The sequence below is a fragment of the Lepus europaeus genome, chromosome 18 (genome assembly GCF_033115175.1).
Source record: "Lepus europaeus isolate LE1 chromosome 18, mLepTim1.pri, whole genome shotgun sequence".
Classification (NCBI taxonomy): domain Eukaryota; kingdom Metazoa; phylum Chordata; class Mammalia; order Lagomorpha; family Leporidae; genus Lepus; species Lepus europaeus.
Window position 1 is genome coordinate 21,620,119 of NC_084844.1, and position 22,474 is coordinate 21,642,592.

Consider the following 22,474-nt stretch of genomic DNA (forward strand, 5'->3'; position numbering starts at 1 on the left):
CTTTTTATCCCTACAGGAATTGTATACTCCTGAAAGCTGGAAGACAGGAAGGGTTACTCCTACTACGTGAGAAATGCATCCCTATAATAATCTTGATACTGCCCCACCTGTCCCGTTCCACAGATAACAAATAACCCCAAGGTAACTACCTACAAAAATGGACCCAGTAAGTTGAAGACGTTCATTAAAACTAAAATCATCCAATTATGGCTAATTCGGAATGAGCTGGCAAACATCATTTTGCTATGAGTAGCCAAGTTCACGGAGGAACACCCTCACGCTGTGTATATAAGGGCGAGCGGTGCCGGCCAGTGCATGCGCCACGCACCTGCTCCCCAGTCTGCACGCCATGTCCCTGCGCTTCTCTGCAGCATCCAGACGCCTCGGCTCCTGCGGGGCCGCCGGCTCAGCGAGGCTGACCGGCGCGGGAACTGCGTGCGGTGTGCCCGGCATTGGAAGCGGCTTCTCCGCGGGAGGCTATGGCGGAGGACTGGGTGGGGGAAGCGCTTCTTGCGTGGCTTACATGGGCAGTGAAAACGGCCTCCTCTCGGGCAACGGGAAGGTGACCATGCAGAACCTCAACGACCGCCTGGCCTCCTACCTGGACAACGTGCGCGCCCTGGAGGAGGCCAACGCCGAGCTGGAGCAGAAGATCAAGGCCTGGTATGAGCAGTACGGGCCTGGCTCGTGCCGTGGCCTGGATCACGACTACAGCAGGTACTTCTCAATCATCGAGGACCTCGGGAACCAGGTGAGAAGCGCGATGCTCTGAGTGTGGGCGCCATGAGTGCGGGGATGTAGCCACAGGCATGCACAGGAACATGGGAGGGTCTCCCCAAAGTTCCTGGAAACTATGTCATATGGAAATGGATTTCAGAAATGGGGGATATCCGAAACAAAAAATCTTTGCTCCCAAGTCAGCATATCTTCGAATTCCTTTATGAAATCTCCTCGGAAAAGCTATCACAAACTACAGGGCCTGGCTCTCAGCTTCTAAATTTCAGTAGTTCATTTTTGAAAGTAAAAAGAATGTCTATTAAAATGTTCATCTTTGGCTATGGACCACCCCATCATGTGGTGTTAGGGCGCATATATGCTTTTACTAATATGAAAATATCCAAACCCATCCATGTGCCCAACTATGTATTTATAAGTTTTCCCATAGAAAGAGTTTTTACGACTGGGGTGGGGATTAGAAGAGGCCTTGACACTTGCTATTTTTCAAAGAAGTCGTCTTGTCACTAGAGACAAATGCTGGGAGTATTACCGTCATTTGCTGGGTATCTTTAGTTCAAGGAAATAAACGTTTCCTCGCTCTTGCCTAACTCTCCACTTACCAGATCATTTCTGCCACTGCGAGCAACGCCAGTGTGATCCTCCAAAACGACAACGCGAGACTCACTGCCGACGACTTCCGGCTGAAGTGAGTGGACCGGGCGCAGACAAAGCTGTCGACGCAGTGCCCTCTTCTCTTTTTTATTTTTTCAAAGATCTGTTTGTTTCTTTGAAAGGCAGGGTGAGAGAGAGAGAGAGAGAGAGAGAGAGAGAGAGAGAGCCATCTTCCGTCCACTGGTTTGTCATTCCAAATGCCCACAGCAGCCAGGCTGGCCCAGGCCAAAGCCAGATGCCATTAACTCACCTGCATCTCCTTCATGAGTGGCAAGTACTTGGGTTCAAATACTCAAGCCGTCTTCTGCTGCCTCCCAGGATGCACTACAGGAAGCTGGATCAGAAGCAGAGTAGCTGGGACTCGAACCAGGCCAGCCAATATGGGAGGCAGGCATCTCAAGGGGCGGCTTGCCCATCGGTGCCTCAGCCACCAACCCCTCTTTTATCTTCCATCCTCTGCTTGAGGTGGGCTCCATTCTTTGCATTTGTTTATTCATTAATTGTTCTAAACCACTTGAATATTTAGAATAATACATATTTTGCTTGGGAAATTTGAGGGCTAACACAAGTGAATGTTGAACTTGTATGAAAGAGCATTTTCAGTGTTTCCATTCTCTTGCTTCAAAGAAGTGCGCTTATTGCATTCTGTGGGTGATGGAGCTGAGGTCTGAACAGTTTTATCTCAGAGCTTAGTTTGCAGGGTGGATGGTGCTTGGTTGTTGACACACTGCCTGGGATGCCTGCATCTCATTAGAGTGCCAGGGTTTGAGATCGGCTCTGCTCCCAATTCCAGCTTCCTGCTAATGAGCACCCTGGGAGGCAGCAGGCAATGACTCAAGTAGTTGGGTCCCTCCACCCATACGGGAAACTGAGATAGAGTTCCCAGCTCCTGGCATTGGCCTGGTCTAACCCTGACTGCTGCAGGCATTGTGGGATTGAAGCCACGAGTGGAAGATTTCCCCTACACCTCCCCTTCAAAGAAATAAATAATTATTTTTTTCTTTTTACATAAAGCCTAGTTTGAGTTTCATGATCTCAAAGGGATGTGACATGAGATCAAATGACAGGGAATTTTCAAATACTTTCCGAAGGTATGAGAACGAGCTGGCCCTGCACCAGAGCGTGGAGGCCGACATCAACGGGCTGCGCAGGGTGCTGGACGAGCTGACCCTGTGCCGGACAGACCTGGAGATTCAGCTGGAAACCCTGAGCGAGGAGCTGGCCTACCTGAAGAAGAACCACGAGGAGGTAGGTGTGCTGCCTCCCGGGCGTCCGCCATCCGCCTCTGCCCAAGCTTCACCGTGAAGGTCAATATTGAGTTAACGTGCTAGGAGGGGCTTGTCCACTTCTCCATGGGGCTTGCCTCTCTGCAAAGAGACAGATTCCACGGCCGGCTGCTATGAGTTTCTAATCCTAGGTATCCTGTCCAGCTGGCTCCTCTAAAAATATTCATATCCTAATAGCAATGTTTTGTTCGTCATTTGGCTGCTGGTTATGCGTGCGATCAGAGGACAAAAATACTCATGTCTCTGTGCACTTATGTGCCTTTCCTGGCATGTATACTGTATTCCAATTCAACGTTTAAAATATATGTGTGCATCTACATATTGAGCCCGCATTCGGAGCCTCGCTCTGTTAAACACATCCCCGCAGGAGATGAAGGCGCTGCAGTGCGCCGCCGGCGGCAACGTGAACGTGGAGATGAACGCGGCGCCCGGCGTGGACCTCACGCTGATGCTGAACAACATGCGCGCCGAGTACGAAGCCCTGGCCGAGCACAACCGCAGGGACGCCGAGGCCTGGTTCAATGAGAAGGTGTGTGGCTCCCGCGGGGTGCGCGAACCCGGAGAAGGCGCGGGCGCGGGCGCAAGCCGCGCGCTCACGGGCTCCCCCCTTGCAGAGCGCGTCCCTGCAGCAGCAGATCTCGGAGGACGTGGGCGCCACCACCTCTGCCCGCAACGAGCTGACCGAGATGAAGCGCACCCTGCAGACGTTGGAGATCGAGCTGCAGTCCCTCCTGGCCACGGTGAGCAGGAAGCACCACACAGATTTTCAGAAACTGAGGGAGGGGGGAATAAAGATTTTGTTTCCCAAAAATATTACTTAGTTTAGGTTTTGTCCATGCATCACTGTATCGACAGAAGACACTAAGAATCCTCTTTGCCAGAAAGTTATACTACATGTTCATAATTATGTATTACAAATTAGCAAACACGACTATGTTGAGGTATTTGCGAAAGAAAATAGTTTTTACCCCGCATCTTCTCTCCCTTGCCAAAAGATCCAAAATCACTGCCAATGGAGAACAAAAACTCCTTCCGGCCCCTCACGGCTTCTTCCAGCATTCCTTTTGGCTGCTGAATTAAGAGCACTTAGCCAGTGTCTACCTGGTATAAACAAGAAGCAGAGGTGTGAAGCTAAGTGTGTCTAATGATAATAACCTTCTTCATGAAGGGTTTGCCCCGTACTTTCACCCACGTGCTCATTCACGGTCATCCTGGGGCATGGGCGGGGCAGACTTTAAAACCCATGTCATTATTTCCAAAAGAATCCGAGATTCAAAGAAGGCTCAAAGCAGTTCCCACAGTCCCACAGTTGCATACCAAGGAACCAGGATTTCTCTCCCAGTTTTCCAACTCCCACATCTTAATCTTTCCGGCAATGGCTGGAAAACATCCAGAGTTGATGCACAGAAGAGGCTGTGAGCATATCTAAAATCAGGACTTGCAGAAAAACCCTGGAAGGTGAAGGGTAAGAGACTCTCACCTCCATCCGTGTAAAGTTTCAGCACACGTTCTCTCTGGGGGTCTGTATCACAAGCGAGGGCATCCAACTAAAGCCTACAAAGGCCTTTATTTTGCTTGGCTCATCCTACTTCTGCAAAGTTTATACAGTTGGCTGTTGGATTGTTTTTTCGTGGAAGAGCGAGAATGTGCATGAGAGAAGGTTGCACCTGACTAGAAATGAGGTGGCAGAGAGCACGGGAAGGGGTTATTCCTAGGGAGAATGGCCAATTGTGTCAGACTGTACACGCACGGGCTGCTTTGGTGCAGGGAGCAGGATCTGTAGACTGTGCCCTGGGAAGTGACAAGTTCATCTTTCTAACACAACTGGGCATGTGGGTAACATTCGTCACCAACACAAGTAGAAAAATGATGTGACATCTAACAAAGGCAGTAATAGACAATGACCGAAGGGACTCTGTGGGGCAAATGTGATGATTTACATTATGTAAGGATGACACTCATTTATCTCTTGAGTGCGTGGGCTTATTCTGCCTCAATGCTGTGACATTTTCTAACAAACGATGTCTTTACCAAACCACAGAAACACTCCCTGGAGTGCTCCCTGACGGAGACCGAGGGCAACTACTGCACACAGCTCGCGCACATCCAGGCCCAGATCGGGGCCCTGGAGGAGCAGCTGCACCAGGTCAGAACCGAGACCGAGGGCCAGAAACTCGAGTACGAGCAGCTGCTGGACATCAAGGTCCACCTGGAGAAGGAGATCGAGACCTACTGCCGCCTGATCGATGGCGAGGAGGGGTAAGCACTGCTTCTACCGAGAAAACAACCGGCTGTAAGGTTATAGAAATCAAGTCTAAGTTCAGTTGCTTAATGGGTTCTGTTGTATAAAATGTAGCTTTTCCATTTCCTCAACAATACAAATGGAAATAATTCATGCATGCTGTCTGTATTTTCACAGTTCTTGTTCTAAAACAAAAGGTTACAGAGAACCAGGAACTCAGATAAAAGGTGAGCAAAAGCAGTGGGAAGCACTAAGGGGTTATTTGTATGCGTGTCACATGATGGATTCTTTCTCATTTATGAATCTGAGAAATTCTAACGGTGCGTGTGTGTCGTTGTAGACTCGCTTATAAGCAGCATTGTTAAGACCGTTGTGGAAGAAATAGATCCTCGTGGCAAAGTTCTCTCATCCAGAGTCCACACCGTGGAAGAGAAGTCCGCCAAAGCCAGCACCAAGAGCGAACAGCGGGTGCCTTCCTGAACGGCAGCTCTCGGAAAGGATTGGCCCCTGACGTAGAACACCAAAGGGAAACGAGACTCCTAATAAGGGTCCTTTTATTTTTCTGCTCTTCTGCCAATGAATTGAGACAAGCTGTTTTAGACTAGTGATGCTTCTTTGACTTTCTCTCTGCTGGTATTTCAATAAAACTTCTCCTGTTGCAAGTCAACCTCCCTGGTTCTGATCCATCTTTGCATTGAGAGGTATTCAAATTCGTATTTATTCAAGAAGCAGAGAGCCAAAGACGGAGACAGATAAACAGAGAGGGCGCTCATCCACTGGTTCACTCCCAAAATGCCTGCAATGGTTAGCGCGGAACTGGCCAAAGCTCAGAGCTGGGAACTCAGTCTGGGTCTCTCATGCAGGTGGCAGGAGCCCAACTACTTGAGCCACCACTGCCACCCCCTTAGGTGCACATTAGCAGGAAATTGGAGTTGACAGTCAGAGCCGGGCATCAAACCTCGTCAGTGTGACATAGGGTGCAGACACCTTCACCAGTGTCTTAACCTCAAGCCTAAATGCCTGCTCCCTCTTTGCACTTTAAATATACCCTCCAATGTCCTTAATGTCTCCCATTGAATTCAGTGGTCTTCACCAGTGGGGAGTAAGTTCAGCATGGAAATTAATTGGAGTCTTTTTCACATCTCTGTAAAATTTTATCTCCCTTCCATCCTTCAGTAAATGTTTATTGACCACACATTAAATGCTAGATAATGAAAACAGAAAGAGTTAATAAAATCAACCCCCAAGTTCAACATGCTCATAGGAATAGGAATGGGGAATTGAAGAGCCAGCGACATCCTGAAGTTCAAGGAGAGGCTATTAATGGTGAGAGCGTGGGGACCAGGGCGAGAGAATTCCCAAGGTGTCTGACGCATCATTTCGCCGCGAAGGCGGGGATTCACAAGCACCCTCCTGGAGGTTTGCCATCCAAGAAGGCAGAGCAAGGTGTCCCTCAAGTCCAGCATGACTTTCAGTGAGCTGATATTTCTCTAAACCTTGGCTCAAGGCTTCAGGGGGGTATAAACTCAGCAGAAAACCCTCCAGAGGCTTAGTTGAAGATGACACCGATTTGGCTCCCGCACACCAACCCCACGCAACAGACACAGCCCGCTTTTCTCTGATCCAGTACCGTGTTCCTGCACTTTGTGGGGCTGGCTCATGAGGGCTAAATCACAGCCACCTTTAAGCTGTCTTCCTCTTGTCCTTCTCATGTGCGTGAACCTATGGCAAATGCTTAACTTTCTAATTACGTGGCCCTCTCAACCTATCCCCCGATATCAAAATCCAGAGGAGAAAACATCCTCCCATGCGGTTCCTTAATCAAAAGCACTTAACGTCTTTGGAAGACAATCGAGCAGTTTCTTCCAGAGCTAAACATTCTCTTCCCAGATGAGAACTTCACCCAGAGGTGTTAAAAGTGTATTTTGGGCCGGCGCCACGGCTCACTAGGCTAATCCTCCGCCTTGTGGCGCCGGCACACAGGGTTCAAGTCCCGGTTGGGGCACCGATCCTGTCCTGATTGCCCCTCTTCCAGGCCAGCTCTCTGCTGTGGCCAGGGAGTGCAGTGGAGAATGGCCCAAGTGCTTGGGCCGTGCACCCCATGGGAGACCAGGAGAAGCACCTGGCTCCTGCCATCGGATCAGCGCGGTGCGCCGGCCGCAGCGCGCTACTGCGGCGGCCATTGGAGGGTGAACCAACAGCAAAAGGAAGACCTTTCTCTCTGTCTCTCTCTCACTGTCCACTCTGCCTGTCAAAAATAAAAATAAAAATGGAAATTTATATTCATTAAATAAAAGTTTAATAAAATAATAAAATTTAAAAAATAAGAAAAAAAAGTGTATTTTGGGTTCAGTTTTATGTCCATGCAAAAATTTGCTTAGAGGGGCCGGCGCTGTGGCATAGAGGGCATTGCCACCACCTGCAGTGCCAGCATTCCATATGAGTGCCAGTTTGAATCCCAGTTGCTCCACTTCTGATCCAGCTCTCTGCTATGGCCTGGGAAGGCAGTGGAAGATGGCCCAAGTCCTTGGCCCCTGCACCCACGTGGGGGACCTGGAAGAAGCTCCTAGCTCCTGGCTTCAGATTAGTCTAGCTCCAGGCATTGTGGCCATTTGAGGAGTGAACCAGCGAATGAAAGATTCTCTCTCTCTCTCTCTCTCTCTCTCTCTCTTTCTCTCCTTCTGCCTCTCTTTAATGCTGCCTTTCAAATAAATAATAAATTTTTAAAAAACTTGCACAGAAATACGTACAGCAGCTTTCTTCCTAAGTGCCCACATTTGAAAGCCCCCAAGATGTCCTTGAGTAGGTGAATGGGCAAACAGACTGCAGTAAGCTGGAGGGTGGAAATTAGCTATCAAGCCATGAAAAGCCTCATGTAAGGAAACTTAGATGTGTATCACTGAGAGAAAGAAGCCCATCTGAGTAGGCTTTATCCTCTACGACTCCACCTGCAAGGTGTTCCAGAAAGGGGAGACCGCGGAGACGTCACGAGATCCGTGCTCACCATTGGGGGCGGGGATGAGTTAGATGGAGCCCTGAGGATTTTCAGAGCAGTGAATGACACCATGAGGGTAGGTGCCCGGCATTGCGCACCTGTCTGTTCACAGAATGTACAACACCGAGACGCAGTTCTTACATAAGTCATGGACTTCGGGTGAAAATGATGTGCCAGGGGAGACTCATCCATCTGAACAAGCGCACGGCTCTGATGAGAGAGGCAGACAGCGCGGCAGGCTGTGCAGATGGCAAGTGGGCAGATGTAGATGGGAAATCTCTGCTTGTCTCTCAGTGTTGCTGTGAACCTAACACTGCTCTAAACAATTAAATCTACAACTTTTCAAAAATTGTTAAATAGCTCCAATTTATCAGTACTTGAGATGCCCAACACCAAGGCATCACAACTTCCAGGAAAGAATCTGTAACATTTGACAATCCGCACCTGCTGTGTGCCAGACCTTTTGTGAGCAGCATTTAACTCCTGCAACAACCCCATGGGGTAGGGACTACCATCATTATTTCTGAGACAGAGAACAGGTGAACACTTTGTCCAAGGTCACATGGCCCGTGACTGGAGGGGCTGGAATGTCAGCCCAGGCAGCCCGGCTCAGAGTCTGTGTGCTTAACCACGGCAAACCCATGCTGGTGAGAACCCTGTACCATCACCTTCTGGCAAGAGAAGGGTTAAATAGACCATGTGCGTGCTAACTCCAGTCACTCTGGGATACACAGAGCCCTTAGAATGTCACAAACACAGAGAGGAATTACCTGGGACAAGGAAAGAGTGCAACCGGAATCAGTTCCCAGATACACTAGAAGCCCAGAGGCAACATAAACCTCGTTTATGTTCAGGAAAAACCTTCTGTGCTCCGCTAAAAGAAATGTAGAATGTGAATTTTAAACAAGGGCATATTTGCAACTAAACAAAAAATTGGGGGAGGGGGAATTAGCATATGAGTATTAGAATTAAATCTTGTGATTCAAAAACATCGCAAAATAAGGAGACATCAACACTGCACAGCATGAGTTCAATTCAATTTTTTATTTTTATCTTTAAAGATTATTTATTTTAAAGTCAGAGTTAGAGAGAGAGGAGAGTTAGAGAGAGATCTTCCAACTGCCAATTTACTGCCCAGATGGCCACAATGGCTGGGGCTGGGCCAGGTGGAAGCCAGGAGCTTCTTCTGGGTCTCCCAAGTGGGTTCAGGGGCTCAAGGACTTGAACCACCCTCCACTGCTTTCCCAGATGCATTAGCAGGGAACCGGATTGAAAGTGGAGCAGCCAGGACTTGAACCAGTGCCCATATGGGATGCCAGCATTGCAGATGGCAGCTTAACCCACGGCACCACAGTGCCCGCCCCAATTCAGTTGTTTTAAATACCCTTGATGTGCATATTATACAACATGCTAATACCTCAAAGATCCTAAAAAAAATGGAAAAAAAATGGTATATTATTGAATGCCAATTTATACCATGACTAAAATGATCAGTCTTGGGGAAGACATACATAGATAGAAGCAGTAAGAGTTTGTTGGGGCCAGCTTTGTGGTCTAGTGAGTTAAGCAGCCACCTGCAACACCAGCATCCCATACAGGCGCCAGTTTGTGTCTTGACCACTCCTCTTAAGATCCAGCTCTCTGCTGTGGCCTGGGAAAGCAATGGAAAATGGCCCAAGTACTTGGGCTCCTGTACCCACAAGGGAGACCTGGAAGAAGCTCCTGGCTCCTGGCTTCAGCCTGGCCCAGGCCTGGCGTTGCGGCCATTTGGGGGAATGGACCAGTAGATGGAAGTTCTTTCTCTCTCTCTCTCTCAATCTGTGTGTGTGTGTGTGTGTGTCTTCCTCTCTCTCTAACTCAGTCCTTCTAATAAATAAATAAATAACTCTTTAAAAAAGAGAGTTTGTTAAGTATAGGCCCCACTTCCAAAAAGGACCAAAGCATATCTGAACGTTTATACTAAATATTAGGCTAGGAGAAATCTGTGATTAAAAGAATCTGATAGATCTGTAAGTAGGTGGCGGCATTTCATGGAGACACGCATCATACCTTCCAGTCTCCCTCTGCTGAAGAAATGCTCTATGATCTGCCCTGTTACTTAGCTTCAGAGCCAACTCACGTCTGAAATATTATATGCTTTACTTATTTCACACAAGATTATGAGTTAATTACTATTTATAAGCTATCTAGAGATAAACAGATTAGGTTAATAACACTTTGCAGCTTCATAAAATCTTGTCTCTGAGAAGCTCAAGGCTTGTTGCCTGTTGCACTGGCAGTGTGCTCTGTCTGCTGTGTTCTGTTCGTGGGAACTGTGGACAAAAGAGTAAAACTTGGATCAGGGTCACAGCAACACCAGTATGAAGTTTCTGCCTCTTAACTTACCATGCACTGTTCTAAACAGGAGCTGATGGTCCAACTTACACTTTTGTATTTATTATTTCTAAGCAGTTTTGGTCAAAACGATTCATGCATTCCAACCATCAAATATTCCATAGCTTTTCATGACAATAATATTGGGTGTTTCCCAAAGTATTTGATATCCACAGCATTGAAAAATCTCGTGGAGATACATTTGCCTCAGTGGTGAAGCCACTGTGAGGATACCACATCACTCATTGGAGTGTGGTCCTCAGCTCTAGCTTCCGACTCCAGCTTCCTGTCGGTGCAGACCCTGGGCAGTGGCAGTGATGGCTCAAGCAGCTGGACTTGTGCTGCCCATGTGCAAGACTGGGATTGCTTTGTTGGCCCCAGCTTCAACGTGGGGCCATTGCAAGCATTCAGAGAGTGAACTAATGAAAGGAGTGCTCTCTCTCTCTCTCTCTCTCTCTCTGCCTCTTGAATAAATAAATTAAAAAAAAAAATGAAATCTCATTCAGAAAAGTAGGCACTGTTTCAAAACCAACCAGAAATCAGTTAACCAATCAATTTGTTCCATTTTAAGTGATAAAGACTTGACCCTATCTAACATGGCCACGTTATTATAATAATTCAAATAATTGATACTTACAAAATGTTTGTGCCGTTCAGACCATCTTTCATTATAGGTGCTGCTCAACATTCATTTGCCACTACTTGATGTTATTATTTTCATTTGCCCAGTAGGGAAATGAAGCACAAGACAAGACAATTTCCCTAGAGCATCAGGGCACGGGGATGGAGTCGTCCATCTTGTCTACCATAACGCTGTTTTTTCTAGGCACGATGAAGCAGCCTTCTCCTTCATATATTTTACTCCCCAGGGATGGGTATGAGGCTCACTTCTCAAAACAATGCCTTAGGGTGGGAGGGAGGGTAGGATGAGAAGAATCTCTATGTTCCTAAATTTGTAAATGTGAAATGCGTGAAGTCTGTATACCTTAAATAAAAGGCTTCCAGGTTTTAAAAACTGCCTTAAATATATCATTTTAAGCTAAAAGGCAGTAAATAATACCTTTGAGGTAAGAAAGTGAATAGTTTGAAGACTCACTTACACGAACTGCTGTTTTGCTCTTAGACCAAACCCAGACATCTCAGACAAATAACTCTCCATCAAGACCAGATATCCATGGATTTTAGTGAGGTTGATAAAGTCTTCTATGACTTCAGTTTTCAATTTAAAAAAAATCAGTTTAAAAACCCCCACTACCACAAGATGAGTAGACAACGAGTCTCTCTGGAAAACAGTTGTGCTGCCAGGGAAGGCAGGGGCACCAGTGTCATGGCACAGGGGGTTAACCACTGCCTACAACGCCAGCATCCCATACGGGTACCAGCTTGAGTCCTAGCTGCCCATTTCTGAGCCAGTTCCCTGCGAATGCACCTGGAAAGTCAGTGGAGGACGGGTTGAGTGCTTGGGCCCACACCATTCACAGGGGAGACCCACAGATGGAGTTCTGGGCTCCTAGCTCTGGTCTGGCTCAGCCATAGCTATTACAGAGATTTGGACCAATGGATGGAAGTTTTTTTTTTTTTTTTTTTTGACAGATAGAGTTAGAGAGTGAGAGAGAGAGACAGAGAGAAAAGTCTTCCTTCCATTGCTTCACACACACACACCCACTAAATGTCCACTACAGCCAGAGCTATGCCAATCCAAAGCCAGGAGCCAGGTGCTTCTCCCCAGTCTCCCATGCGGGTACAGGGGCCCAAGCACTTGGGCCATCCTCCACTGCCCTCCCAGGCCACAGCAGAGAGCTGGACTGGAAGAGGGGCAACCGGGACTAGAACCCGGCACCCATATGGGATGCTGGCACTGCAGGTGGAGGATTAACCTAGTGAGCCACAGCACCAGCCCCTGGATGGATTATTTCTCTCTCTCCCTCTCTCTCTCTAACTCTGCCTTTCAAATAAATAAATATTTTTAAAAAGGAAGAGCACATTCAAAGTAAGAATAATAGAAACATTCTATGAGTATTTGCAGGACAAAAGCCGAAGGCATTTCTCATTTGAATTATCAATTCTTGGTATATGAAAGGAAAACCTTGACTTCATTCCAGAGGTCAGAAAGGTGCACTGTACATTTAGTCACATGTAATTTTGACCTTCGAAGCTATGATTTCATATTACTCCACCCGGCACCTTTTTATATATAAAAAATATCCTTGAAGGCACCCTGCCGCCTACAAACTGGACACTATTAAAAATCACCCAATTATGGAAAACAGCAATTAGGGTGCAAGAACTATTTCATTATAGATTGATATAGGTACATCTGAAATGACTCCTGAATCCTATAAAAGGCCAGTGGCGCTAACCTCTGGAAAAGGCTCTCTTTGGCTTTGCTTCTGTCTGGGAGGAGGTCGCTCGGCTGCGCTGTCGCCATGTCTTTCCGGCTTCCTAGTGGATCGAGGCGGATCTGCTCGCGAGCTGGGTCTGTCAGGCTGTCTGGTGGAGGAACCAGCTTTGCAGCTGGGAATGTGTGGGGCGGGTCAGGGGCGGACAGCAGCTTTCCTTCCACTGTCGGGTGCATTTCTGCTGGGGGTGGCGGGTCCAGAAGCGCCATCTCTGCTGGCTTTCTTGCAAATGACTACGGCCTCCTCTCCGGCAACGAGAAGGTCACTATGCAGAACCTCAACGACCGCTTGGCATCCTACCTAGACCATGTGCGAGCCCTGGAGGAGGAAAACGCCTATCTAGAGCAGAAGATCAACAGCTGGTGCGAGAAATACGGGCCTGGCTGTTCCCGCGGGCTTGACCATGACTATAGCAGATACTTCCCAGTCATTGAAGATCTGAAAAGCCAGGTAGGAAACACAGCTCTGCATACTCTTACTGCAGATTTGGGGTATACACACACAAAAAAAAGAAAAGAAAATATTAAGTGTAGTCAGAAAATGTGTGTGATACAGAATTTGTTGCCTGTCTATTCCCAGTACTAAGGGCAGTGCCTGGCAATTGAAATCTGTGGAAGTAAGTAATGAAAGAGAAAGTTTCCAAATAGATGCCATTGCCTCTCAGATGTCCACAGGGGATGGGTTCCAGGAACTTCCTGCAAACACCAGGATCTGTGGATGCTCCAGTCCCTTATATGAAATGGCATGGCAGTTGCATAGACGCTACACACATCTCCTGTATACTTTGCATCACCCCCAGAGTGCTTCCAGCACCTAGTGCAATGTAAAAGCTACCTACAGAGCTGTTACGTTGCATTGCTTACAGAATAGGGACAGGAAAAGTCTGCCAATGTTCAGTATAACCACAATTTTTACAAAACATTTTCCATCCATGGTTGGTTGAACTTGTGGATGGGGAACCCATGAGTGCAGAGGACTGATTGTGTCGTCATTTTGTTGTTCTTATATTGAACTCATGCCTTTTGATCAAGAGTAATAAAAGTATCCTCGTGACTCTTAAGATGGGACATGTATTATTAAGTGAAGAAAACCCAGATTCTTCCAATATAGAAAAAAAGTGATGCTGAAAGAGATCTGATGGGTTAAGAACATATAGATCACACTGAAGTCTACGGGTGCCTGGGCCTTTTGGTACTTCATTTTGCACACTCTATCCTATTTAGATCATTTCTGCAACCACCAACAATGCCAGCATTGTTCTACAAAATGACAATGCCAGACTGACAGCCGACGACTTCAGGCTGAAGTAGGTGAAAATTCTTCAATGATTATACTAATAAAAGTAAAACTGCCAGAGCTGGATTAAAGAATAGATATTTTGCTTTTAAACCAAAAATAATTGTATAGGGTTATTCTAAATCAATGAAGAAATTGCATTAAGATGTCCTTATAAAAATGGCTAGCTATGTGTAGAAGTTGTAAAACGTTGACTTGAATGGAGATGAGTAATTACTAGAGACTGGGAGGGGTGGGAGGGGCCATAGAGGGAGGCTGGACAAAGGGAATGGAAGTGTTGTTAGAGAGAAGTAACAGGCTCGGGTGCTCCAGAGCACAGAGGGGTATCACCCAGAAGCAATGTATGACAGACATAGCATGTATGTGGATGTAGAAAGGGAGAGAGGAAGGGACGAGAGGCGCTGGAGGACTCGGAACATGGAGGAAAGGTGGGGAGGTGGGGATGCTGACTTCTTGATTCGATCAGCTGACACTGTGTGCCTGGGCTGAAATACTGCACTTTGCCCATGCAAGTGTGTACATTCGACATCAATCAAAAATTCTAAAACTCAAGAAATTTCCAAACAGGGGCAATCACAAATGTTTAAAAGCTGACAGCATTGTAATTTCACCGTTCAGCACATTGGCTGACAAAAACCAGCTCTGAAGACAAAGACACCTCTCAAATAATCTTTGTAAACCAGCAGGTGTCTCCACCTGTTCTAGCACGTCCCAGCTGCGGGAAGCTTCCGAAATGTGTCCAGGACACGAAACGCCTGGCTCCCGCCCAGACAGGTCTCAAGCAGCTCAATGACTTTCAGGTACGAGAACGAGCTGGCTCTGCACCAGAGCGTGGAGGCCGACACCAACGGCCTCCGCAGGGTGCTGGACGAGCTGACCCTCAGCGCCGCGGACCTGGAGACCCAGTGCGAGACCCTCGGCGAGGAGCTGGCGTATCTCAAAGCAAACCACCAGGAGGTAAGGAGCCTGCGGGCTGCTTCGATCGCCGCTCTCTCCCGCTTCAAGCCCGCTGCTCCTTCCACAGCAGCCCGCGACCGTCCGCCAGGGTCCCCGGCTGTGGGTAGGCACACGGGCCCCTCTTCCAGGAAATGCGAGTCCTGCAAAGTGCCTCAGGGGGGACCGTGAGCGTGGAGATGGCCGCAGCCCCGGGCGTGGACCTGACCCTCCTGCTGAACAACATGAGGGCTGAGTACGAGCACCTGGCCGAGGAGAACCGCAGAGACGCCGAGGCCAGGTTCAACGAGAAGGTACTTCCGCCGCGGCGGCACGCACCGCGTGTCCAGCGCACGGTCCCGCGGGCCACTAACGCCTCTGACAATCGCTCTCCAGAGTGCGCTGCTGCAGCAACAGATTTCCGATGATGTGGGGGCAGCCGCCGCGGCCAGAAGTGAGCTGACGGAGCTGAAGCGCAGCCTGCAAACCCTGGAGATAGAACTGCAGTCCCTCCTGGCTGTGGTACGTCGCAACCGCCATTGAATCGGGGTGTGGGTGAGTGTGAGTGTGAATGTGTGTGAGTGTGTGTGTATGAGTGTATGTGTGTTATGTGTGTATATGTGTCAGTATGTGTGTGAGCGTGCATGTGTGTATGTGTGTATGTACACATGAGTGTATGTGTATATGTATGAGTGTATGCATGTGTGTATGTGTGTATATGTATCTGTATGTGTGAGCGTGCATGTGTGTATGTACATGAGTGTATATGTGTGTATATGTATGTGTGAGTGTATGCATGTGTGTTATGTGTGTATATGTGTCAGTATGTGTGTGAGCGTGCATGTGTGTATGTGTGTATGTACACATGAGTGTATGTGTGTATATGTGTGTGAGTGTATGTATGTGTGTATGTGTGTTATGTGTGTATATGTGTCAGTATGTGTGTGAGCGTGCATTTGTGTATGTGTGTATGTACACACGAGTGTATGTGTGTATATGTATGTGTGAGTGTATGCATGTGTGTATGTGTGTTATGTGTGTATATGTGTCAGTATGTGTGTGAGCGTGCATGTGTGTATGTGTGTATGTACACATGAGTGTATGTGTGTATATGTATGTGTGAGTGTGTGTATGTGTGTATGTGTGTTATGTGTGTATATGTGTCAGTATGTGTGTGAGCGTGCATGTGTGTATGTGTGTATGTACACATGAGTGTATGTATGTATATGTATGTGTGAGTGTGTGTATGTGTGTATGTGTGTTATGTGTGTATATGTGTCAGTATGTGTGTGAGCGTGCATGTGTGTATGTGTGTATGTACACATGAGTGTATGTGTGTATATGTATGTGTGAGTGTGTGTATGTGTGTATGTGTGTTATGTGTGTATATGTATCAGTATATTGTGTGAGTGTACATGTGTGTATGTGTGTATGTACACATGAGTGTATGTGTGTATATGTATGTGTGAGTGTGTGTATGTATGTATGTGTGTTATGTGTGTATATGTGTTAGTATGTGTGTGAGCGTGCATGTGTGTATGTGTGTATGTACACATGAGTGTATGTGTGTATATGTGTGTGTGAGTGTATGCATGTGTGTATGTGTGTTATGTGTGTATATGTATCAGTATATGTGTGTGAGTGTACATGTGTGTATGTGTGTATGTACACATGAGTGTATGTGTGTGTATGTATGTGTGAGTGTATGCATGTGTGTATGTGTGTTATGTGTGTATATGTATCAGTATATGTGCATCACTGTGCATGTGTGTATGTGTGTATGTACACATGAGTGTATGTGTGTATATGTGTGTGTGAGTGTATGCATGTGTGTATGTGTGTTATGTGTGTATATGTATCAGTATATGTGCATCACTGTGCATGTGTGTATGTGTGTATGTACATGTGTATGTGTGTGACTGTGCCAATGTGTGTATATGTGTGTGTACATATGAGTGTATATACTTACGTGTGTGTACATGTGTGTGTATGTCTATGTGTGTACATGTTTATATGTGTATATATATGTGTAAGTCTGCATGTTTATATGTGTGTGTCTATGTATATGCATAAGTGTGTGTGTGGCTGTGCCAGTGTGTGTGTATGTGTGTATGCACATATGAGTGTATGTGCATATACATATGTGTGAGTGCATGCCTGTGTATGTGTGTATGTGTGTGAGTGTGCATGTATATGTGATTGTGTGTGTGAGTGTATATGTGTGTGAGTATATGCATGTGAGTGTGCATGTGTATATGTGTGTATATATAAGAGTGTGTGTGTATATGTATGTGTCTGTGAGTGTGTATATGCCTGTGTGTCTGTTTTCTGTTACGGTAATGAAATGCCCAAGACTGGATGCTTACAAAGAGAAGAGGTTTATTTAGCTCACAGTTTCGGAGGCTGAAAGTCCAAACAGCATGGCAGCAGCTCTGGCGAGGGCCCCACTGGCTGCTTCATGACACAGGAGGTGACAACATGGCAGGAGTGCATTCCGGGGGAGAGACCTCAGGGCCAGACAGGAAGCCAAAGAGCAGGGCTGGGGGTGTGGGGAGGTGAGAGGCTCCCTACTGTATCCTGAGACAGCACCATCCGTGACCCACGAGCTGCTCCCCAGGCCTCCTCTCAACACGGCCACACCAAGGACCTAACTTCCAACACACGCACCTTTGCAGGACACATGCAAGCCACATCCAAACTGAAGCAGTGTGTGTGTGCTCACAGTCAATCCACAGGTATATAATAGATGCAGGTGTCTAAGGAAACAATGTGTAATGGAAAACACCAAGTACACTTGTGCAACTACTCACATACACCTTACAAAAGAAAGTATATTCACTATTACAAATCTCTCCATAAACATTACTTCTGATTCACCAATCCCAAATCTGGGAAAATGACTTTTTTCAGTGGAGAGTCATTTTTATTAATCTTGCAAAAGTTAATTTTTGATGGAAAACATTTAGACCTTGGACAAATGTTTCTTTTTCACCTTGAAGCTGCTTGATTTTTTTTTTCTTAAAGGTTATTTATTTATTTATTTGAAAGGAAGAACTTCAGAGTGAGAGGGAGAGGCTGAGAGACAGAGAGATCTTCTATCCGCTGATTCACTCCCCAGATGGCCACAATGGTGTAGCCTGGGCCAGGCTGAAGCCAGGAGCCAGCACTCCATCTGTATCTCCCACATGGGTAGCAGGGGCCCATGAACTTGGGCCATCGTGTGCTTCCTTCCCAGCCCATGAGTAGGACACTGGATGGGAAGAGGAGCAGCCAGGACTTGAACCGCAACTTGGACATGGGGCTTGGGAGAAGCAAACCGCAGCTTAACTCCCTGGGACGGGTGAAAGCATACACCACCATTGCACTTTGCATAGTCACAGCCTTCCTTGGTTCCTCTCGCAGAAAGAGTCCTACGAGAGCTCCTTGGCGGAGATGGAAGGAAATTACTGCCTCCAGCTCCAGCAAATCCAGGATCAGATCCGGGCCATGGAGGAGCAGCTGCAGCAGATCCGGACGGAAACCGCCGGCCAGAAGCTGGCGCACGAGCAGCTGCTCGACATCAAAGTCTTCTTAGAGAAGGAGATCGAGACGTACTGCACCTTACTTGACGGCCAAGACAGGTGAGCCACCCGCCCTCACGTCAGCCAGGCTTTCTCCGCGTGTTTCCCGAGAACGCGTCCTAGAATTTCCTGCTAGAAGGATCACGTCCCAGAGGTCCTCACTCACGTACTGTGACATGTCGCAGTCAAAGCAGAGCACAGACAGTCTAGAAAGTACCTGTATGCATCCTAATATAGAGGACGCTTGTTTAGATCCAGGATGTCTGCCGGTTCAGGTGCTCCGCAGGAAACACGGCTCTCTACAGCTTAGCGTGGAAGCCGCTTGCTTTCTTACCCTAAGTCACCCTGTGTTGCTCCTACCGCACTCGTCACCCCCACTTGCATGCCGCGTTAGAGATGAGGAATGAAGATGAGGACGAGCTCACTGGGGCGGCGCCACGGTTCCGCAGCCAAGAGCAACAGCCCCAGAGTTGCAGCCCCGGTGTGAGTCACAGGCTGCGGGAACCGGAGCCCATCGCTTAGCCTCCTGCACCCGGTGCCCTCCCTGGTAAAACTGGGATAACACCGAAACCAGCCTGGCAAGCCCTCGTGGCCAGGGCCGGAGGCGCTTGGTCATCACCGGCTATTACTGAGTGTTTACCCGCGGTCGCACCAGGACTGGGTCACATCTTGGGCATCCTCCAAGCCCAGGGGCAGCCCCTTCCGGGACTACTCCCTCCTCAGAGCACATCGCTGCTTTACCGCTGGGTTTCACCTCTCTTAGGCACAATTCTCGGCGTGGCAGAGCTCACTTTGTGAGTAAATATTTTTTCTTTTCAAAATCGTAAATTGCTTATTTCTTGGCCCTATATATTTCTTTCTTCCTTCCTTCCTTCCTTCCTTTCTTTCTTCCTTCCTTCCTTTCTTTCTTTCTTCCTTTCTTTCTCTCTCTCTCTCTCTCTCTCTCTCTCTCTCTCTCTCTTTCTTTCAATTATTTACAAGGCAGAGAGATAGGGTGCCATCTGTGGGTTTATCCCCCCAAATGCCCACAACACCTGAGCTGGGCCAAGCAGAACCCAGGAACCTGGAAGTCCATCTGGGTCTCGCACATGAGCGGTGGAGACCCAGGCACTTGAGTGACCATCTGCTGCCTCTCGGGATGTGCATTAGCAGGAAGCTGAGTCAGAAGCAGAGCCAGGACTCCAACCCAAGGAAGAGCCGGGACTCCCACATGGGATGCAGGCATCCCCGGAACCACCGAGCCCAATGCCCAGCCCCCAGCTCTGTGTTTTCTGTTGCACCCAGCCCAGTGTTCCTACTGAGTAGGCACACCACACGCAGGCATTAGCCAACTGATGGAAAAGTTCAAATGAGAACTTGGGGTTACCTACATGGCTAGATCAAAGAAGTGATAGCTCTGTCTTGCCATGTGGCCATTTCTGGTCCCAAAAATCCACATAAGATTTTTCTCTCACCAAGCTGAAGTCACGAGACGCTCACTCATGTCCCTAAACGCCCAAGGAAGTTGAATCTTACCGAAGTTAGAACGCCAGACCTCTTATTCCCAACTTGTCATTATTTATTCTATTTTTTTAAAAAAAAAAGATTTATTTTTATTAATTTGAAAGAGTTAAAGAGAGAGGTAGAGACAGAGAGAGAAAGGTCTTCCATCCGCTGGTTCACTCCCTAAATGGCTGCAATGTCCGGAGCTGAGCGATCCAAAGCCAGAAGCCAGGAACCAGAAGCTTCTTCTGGGTCTCCCACCTGGGTGCAGGGGCCCAAGGACTTGAGCCATCCTCTGCTGCCCTCTCAGGAGCATGAGCAGGGAGCTGGATTGGAAGTGAAGCAACCAGGAGTGGAACTGGCACCCATATGGGATGCCGGTGCTGCACGCTGGGGCTTTAACCTGCTGCACCACAGCGCCAGCCCCCATTATTTATGAGCTCCCAGTTGAAAGAAAAAATGCAAGAATCTACTCTTTTCTTCACAGAAGAGGCCTTTCCACATGTCCCAGATCAAAAGGCTGCAGGGTGGTGAAGTCTGGAAACGCAGTGAAAGGTATCGAAGGTTTTCTACATGACGTAACTCTTCCAGTCGTCCTCAGTTTTATTAAATAAGTCACTTATTTTTAAATTACATAGAATCTGTTTCTCAGTTTAGTTCTAGTGACTAAATGAGAGTTCTCCACGTGGGCATCTTGTATTTCTGTAAAGCAGACATCAAATGACAAAACAACTGAAATGCAGGATGTATCCCCCAACATCTTTCTGTCCTGAAACATGCCATTTTTCACAGTTTCAATGCCTTGGCAAAAGAGCTACTTTATTTTAAAGCATAAAAATAGGGCCAGCCTTGATATTTAAGAAAAGACAAAATTCCTTGCTCTACGCCCATACATGCCCAATACTTAAGTTGTTTTAATTCATGTTTCATTCACGCTTTCAAACACCCATTTCTCTAAAAACAGCTAAATACAAGAGTTCTTCAAAGGTTTGTTGGAAAATGGAATTTAAAAATAAGGTCGGTTTCGGATCAAAAATATTTTGAAACCCATGCATAGTTTTTTCATAATATACATTTTCCATAAGCTTCTGAAAATCCCCTTATCTGTATGGATTTCAAAAAATTTTGCACCAAAATAAACTTATCTTTTAACTCCGTCTCCATGGATATTTTTGAAATACCTGCTCATAAGATAGTTCAGACTCTTGCTATGCATTGATTTTTTTTTTTTTTAAGATTTTATTTATTTATTTGAGAGGTAGAGTTACTGAGAGACAGAGAGAAAGGTCTTCCTTCCGTTGGTTCACTCCCCAAATGGCCGCAACAGCCGAAGCTATGCTGATCCGAAGCCAGAAGCCAGGAGCTTCTTCCCGGTCTCCCATGCGGGTGCAGGGGCCCAAGGACTTGGGCCATCCTCCACTGCTTTCCCGGGGCCACAGCACAGAGCTGGATGGGAAGAGGAGCGGCCGGGACTAGAACCGGTGCCCATATGGGATGCTGGCACTGCAGGTGGAGGCTTAACCTTCTATGCCCCAGCGCATAAAAACACATGTAGCATAACTAGATGCCTTTTAACCTGCTAAGGGTGAGCACTAAACTCTCATTTATTTTCTTTTAGACTCCACGGAAGAAACTGTTGTGAAAACTGTGGTTGAGGAACTGGATCAGCTTGGCAATGTCCTTTCACTGATCATACACTCAGTGGAAGAGAAATCCTCTAAAGTCAGCAACATCACAGTGGAGCAACGAGTACCTTCGAAAACTGCATAGTGAAGAACGGGTCATGAATGGCAACGAAAAGAAAGCCTGCCTTCCCAAAATCCCACTCATCCAGCCACCTAAGGGGGGGGGGGGGTTCATTTCTGCCCATATTCTTTGCATAGAATCCGTTTCAGGGGAAGAAACTAGCTTGCTCTGTCCCTAGTTCCTACTTTCATTTCGGGGGCCTTGTTTGTCATTTCATTAACATTCTTCTGTTTCAAGCTATTTGTTATCAGCCTGGTTCTTCCTTCCTTTCCACAGCTGATGCCACAGTGACAATACTGAGGACGTGCTAATAAACTACTATGCTCCGCTTCGCAGTTACCTTGATCTCAGTTGACAACAAGTAAGCTGGAAAGGGCACTAGCACCCATCGCTGGTCCCAAATCTGTACCGCAATGGCTCTGTGGCTTAAGCCCTTGCGTTTGGACTGGTGTGGCTGTGAAAGAAAGAGACTACAGCTGTGTTCACCCTCACTAAGCTTAGCCCGCGTAGATGAGCAGCAAATCTACTTTACCAAATCTGAATCTGGGTAGCTGCTTTCTGATGGTACAGCACGTGTGTCTCCCTGTCTCCACCGTGGTGACGACCAAGCAAATGTGGACCTGCACTACTCCAGCCTTGGCGGGGCGGGGGTGGGGGGGGTCTCAATCTTGCTCATATTCTGCACACAGATGCTGCTTACCATCCTTGCCAAATTATCTGGGAAAGCAAGTTCTAGGCTAAAGAAAGCTTTTCATTTGGGGTGGAATGAGGCT

General features: G+C 47.3%; 2 protein-coding genes across 2 annotated transcripts; both read left to right on the forward strand.

Annotated features, from left to right (window-relative positions):
• Positions 1–349: 349 nt before the first annotated feature.
• On the forward strand, positions 350–5,397 carry KRT27 (keratin 27). Its single transcript, XM_062215870.1, has 8 exons — positions 350–751; positions 1,341–1,423; positions 2,481–2,637; positions 3,043–3,204; positions 3,290–3,415; positions 4,717–4,934; positions 5,095–5,144; positions 5,258–5,397. The coding sequence occupies exons 1-8, from the start codon at positions 350–352 to the stop codon at positions 5,395–5,397; spliced, it is 1,338 nt and encodes a 445-aa protein (XP_062071854.1).
• Positions 5,398–12,711: 7,314 nt separating this feature from the next.
• Positions 12,712–22,023, forward strand: KRT26 (keratin 26). Its single transcript, XM_062215954.1, has 8 exons — positions 12,712–13,134; positions 13,908–13,990; positions 14,781–14,937; positions 15,066–15,227; positions 15,310–15,435; positions 18,316–18,533; positions 20,443–20,510; positions 21,574–22,023. The coding sequence occupies exons 1-8, from the start codon at positions 12,712–12,714 to the stop codon at positions 21,723–21,725; spliced, it is 1,389 nt and encodes a 462-aa protein (XP_062071938.1). The 3' UTR covers positions 21,726–22,023.
• The last annotated feature ends 451 nt before the right edge of the window (positions 22,024–22,474 follow it).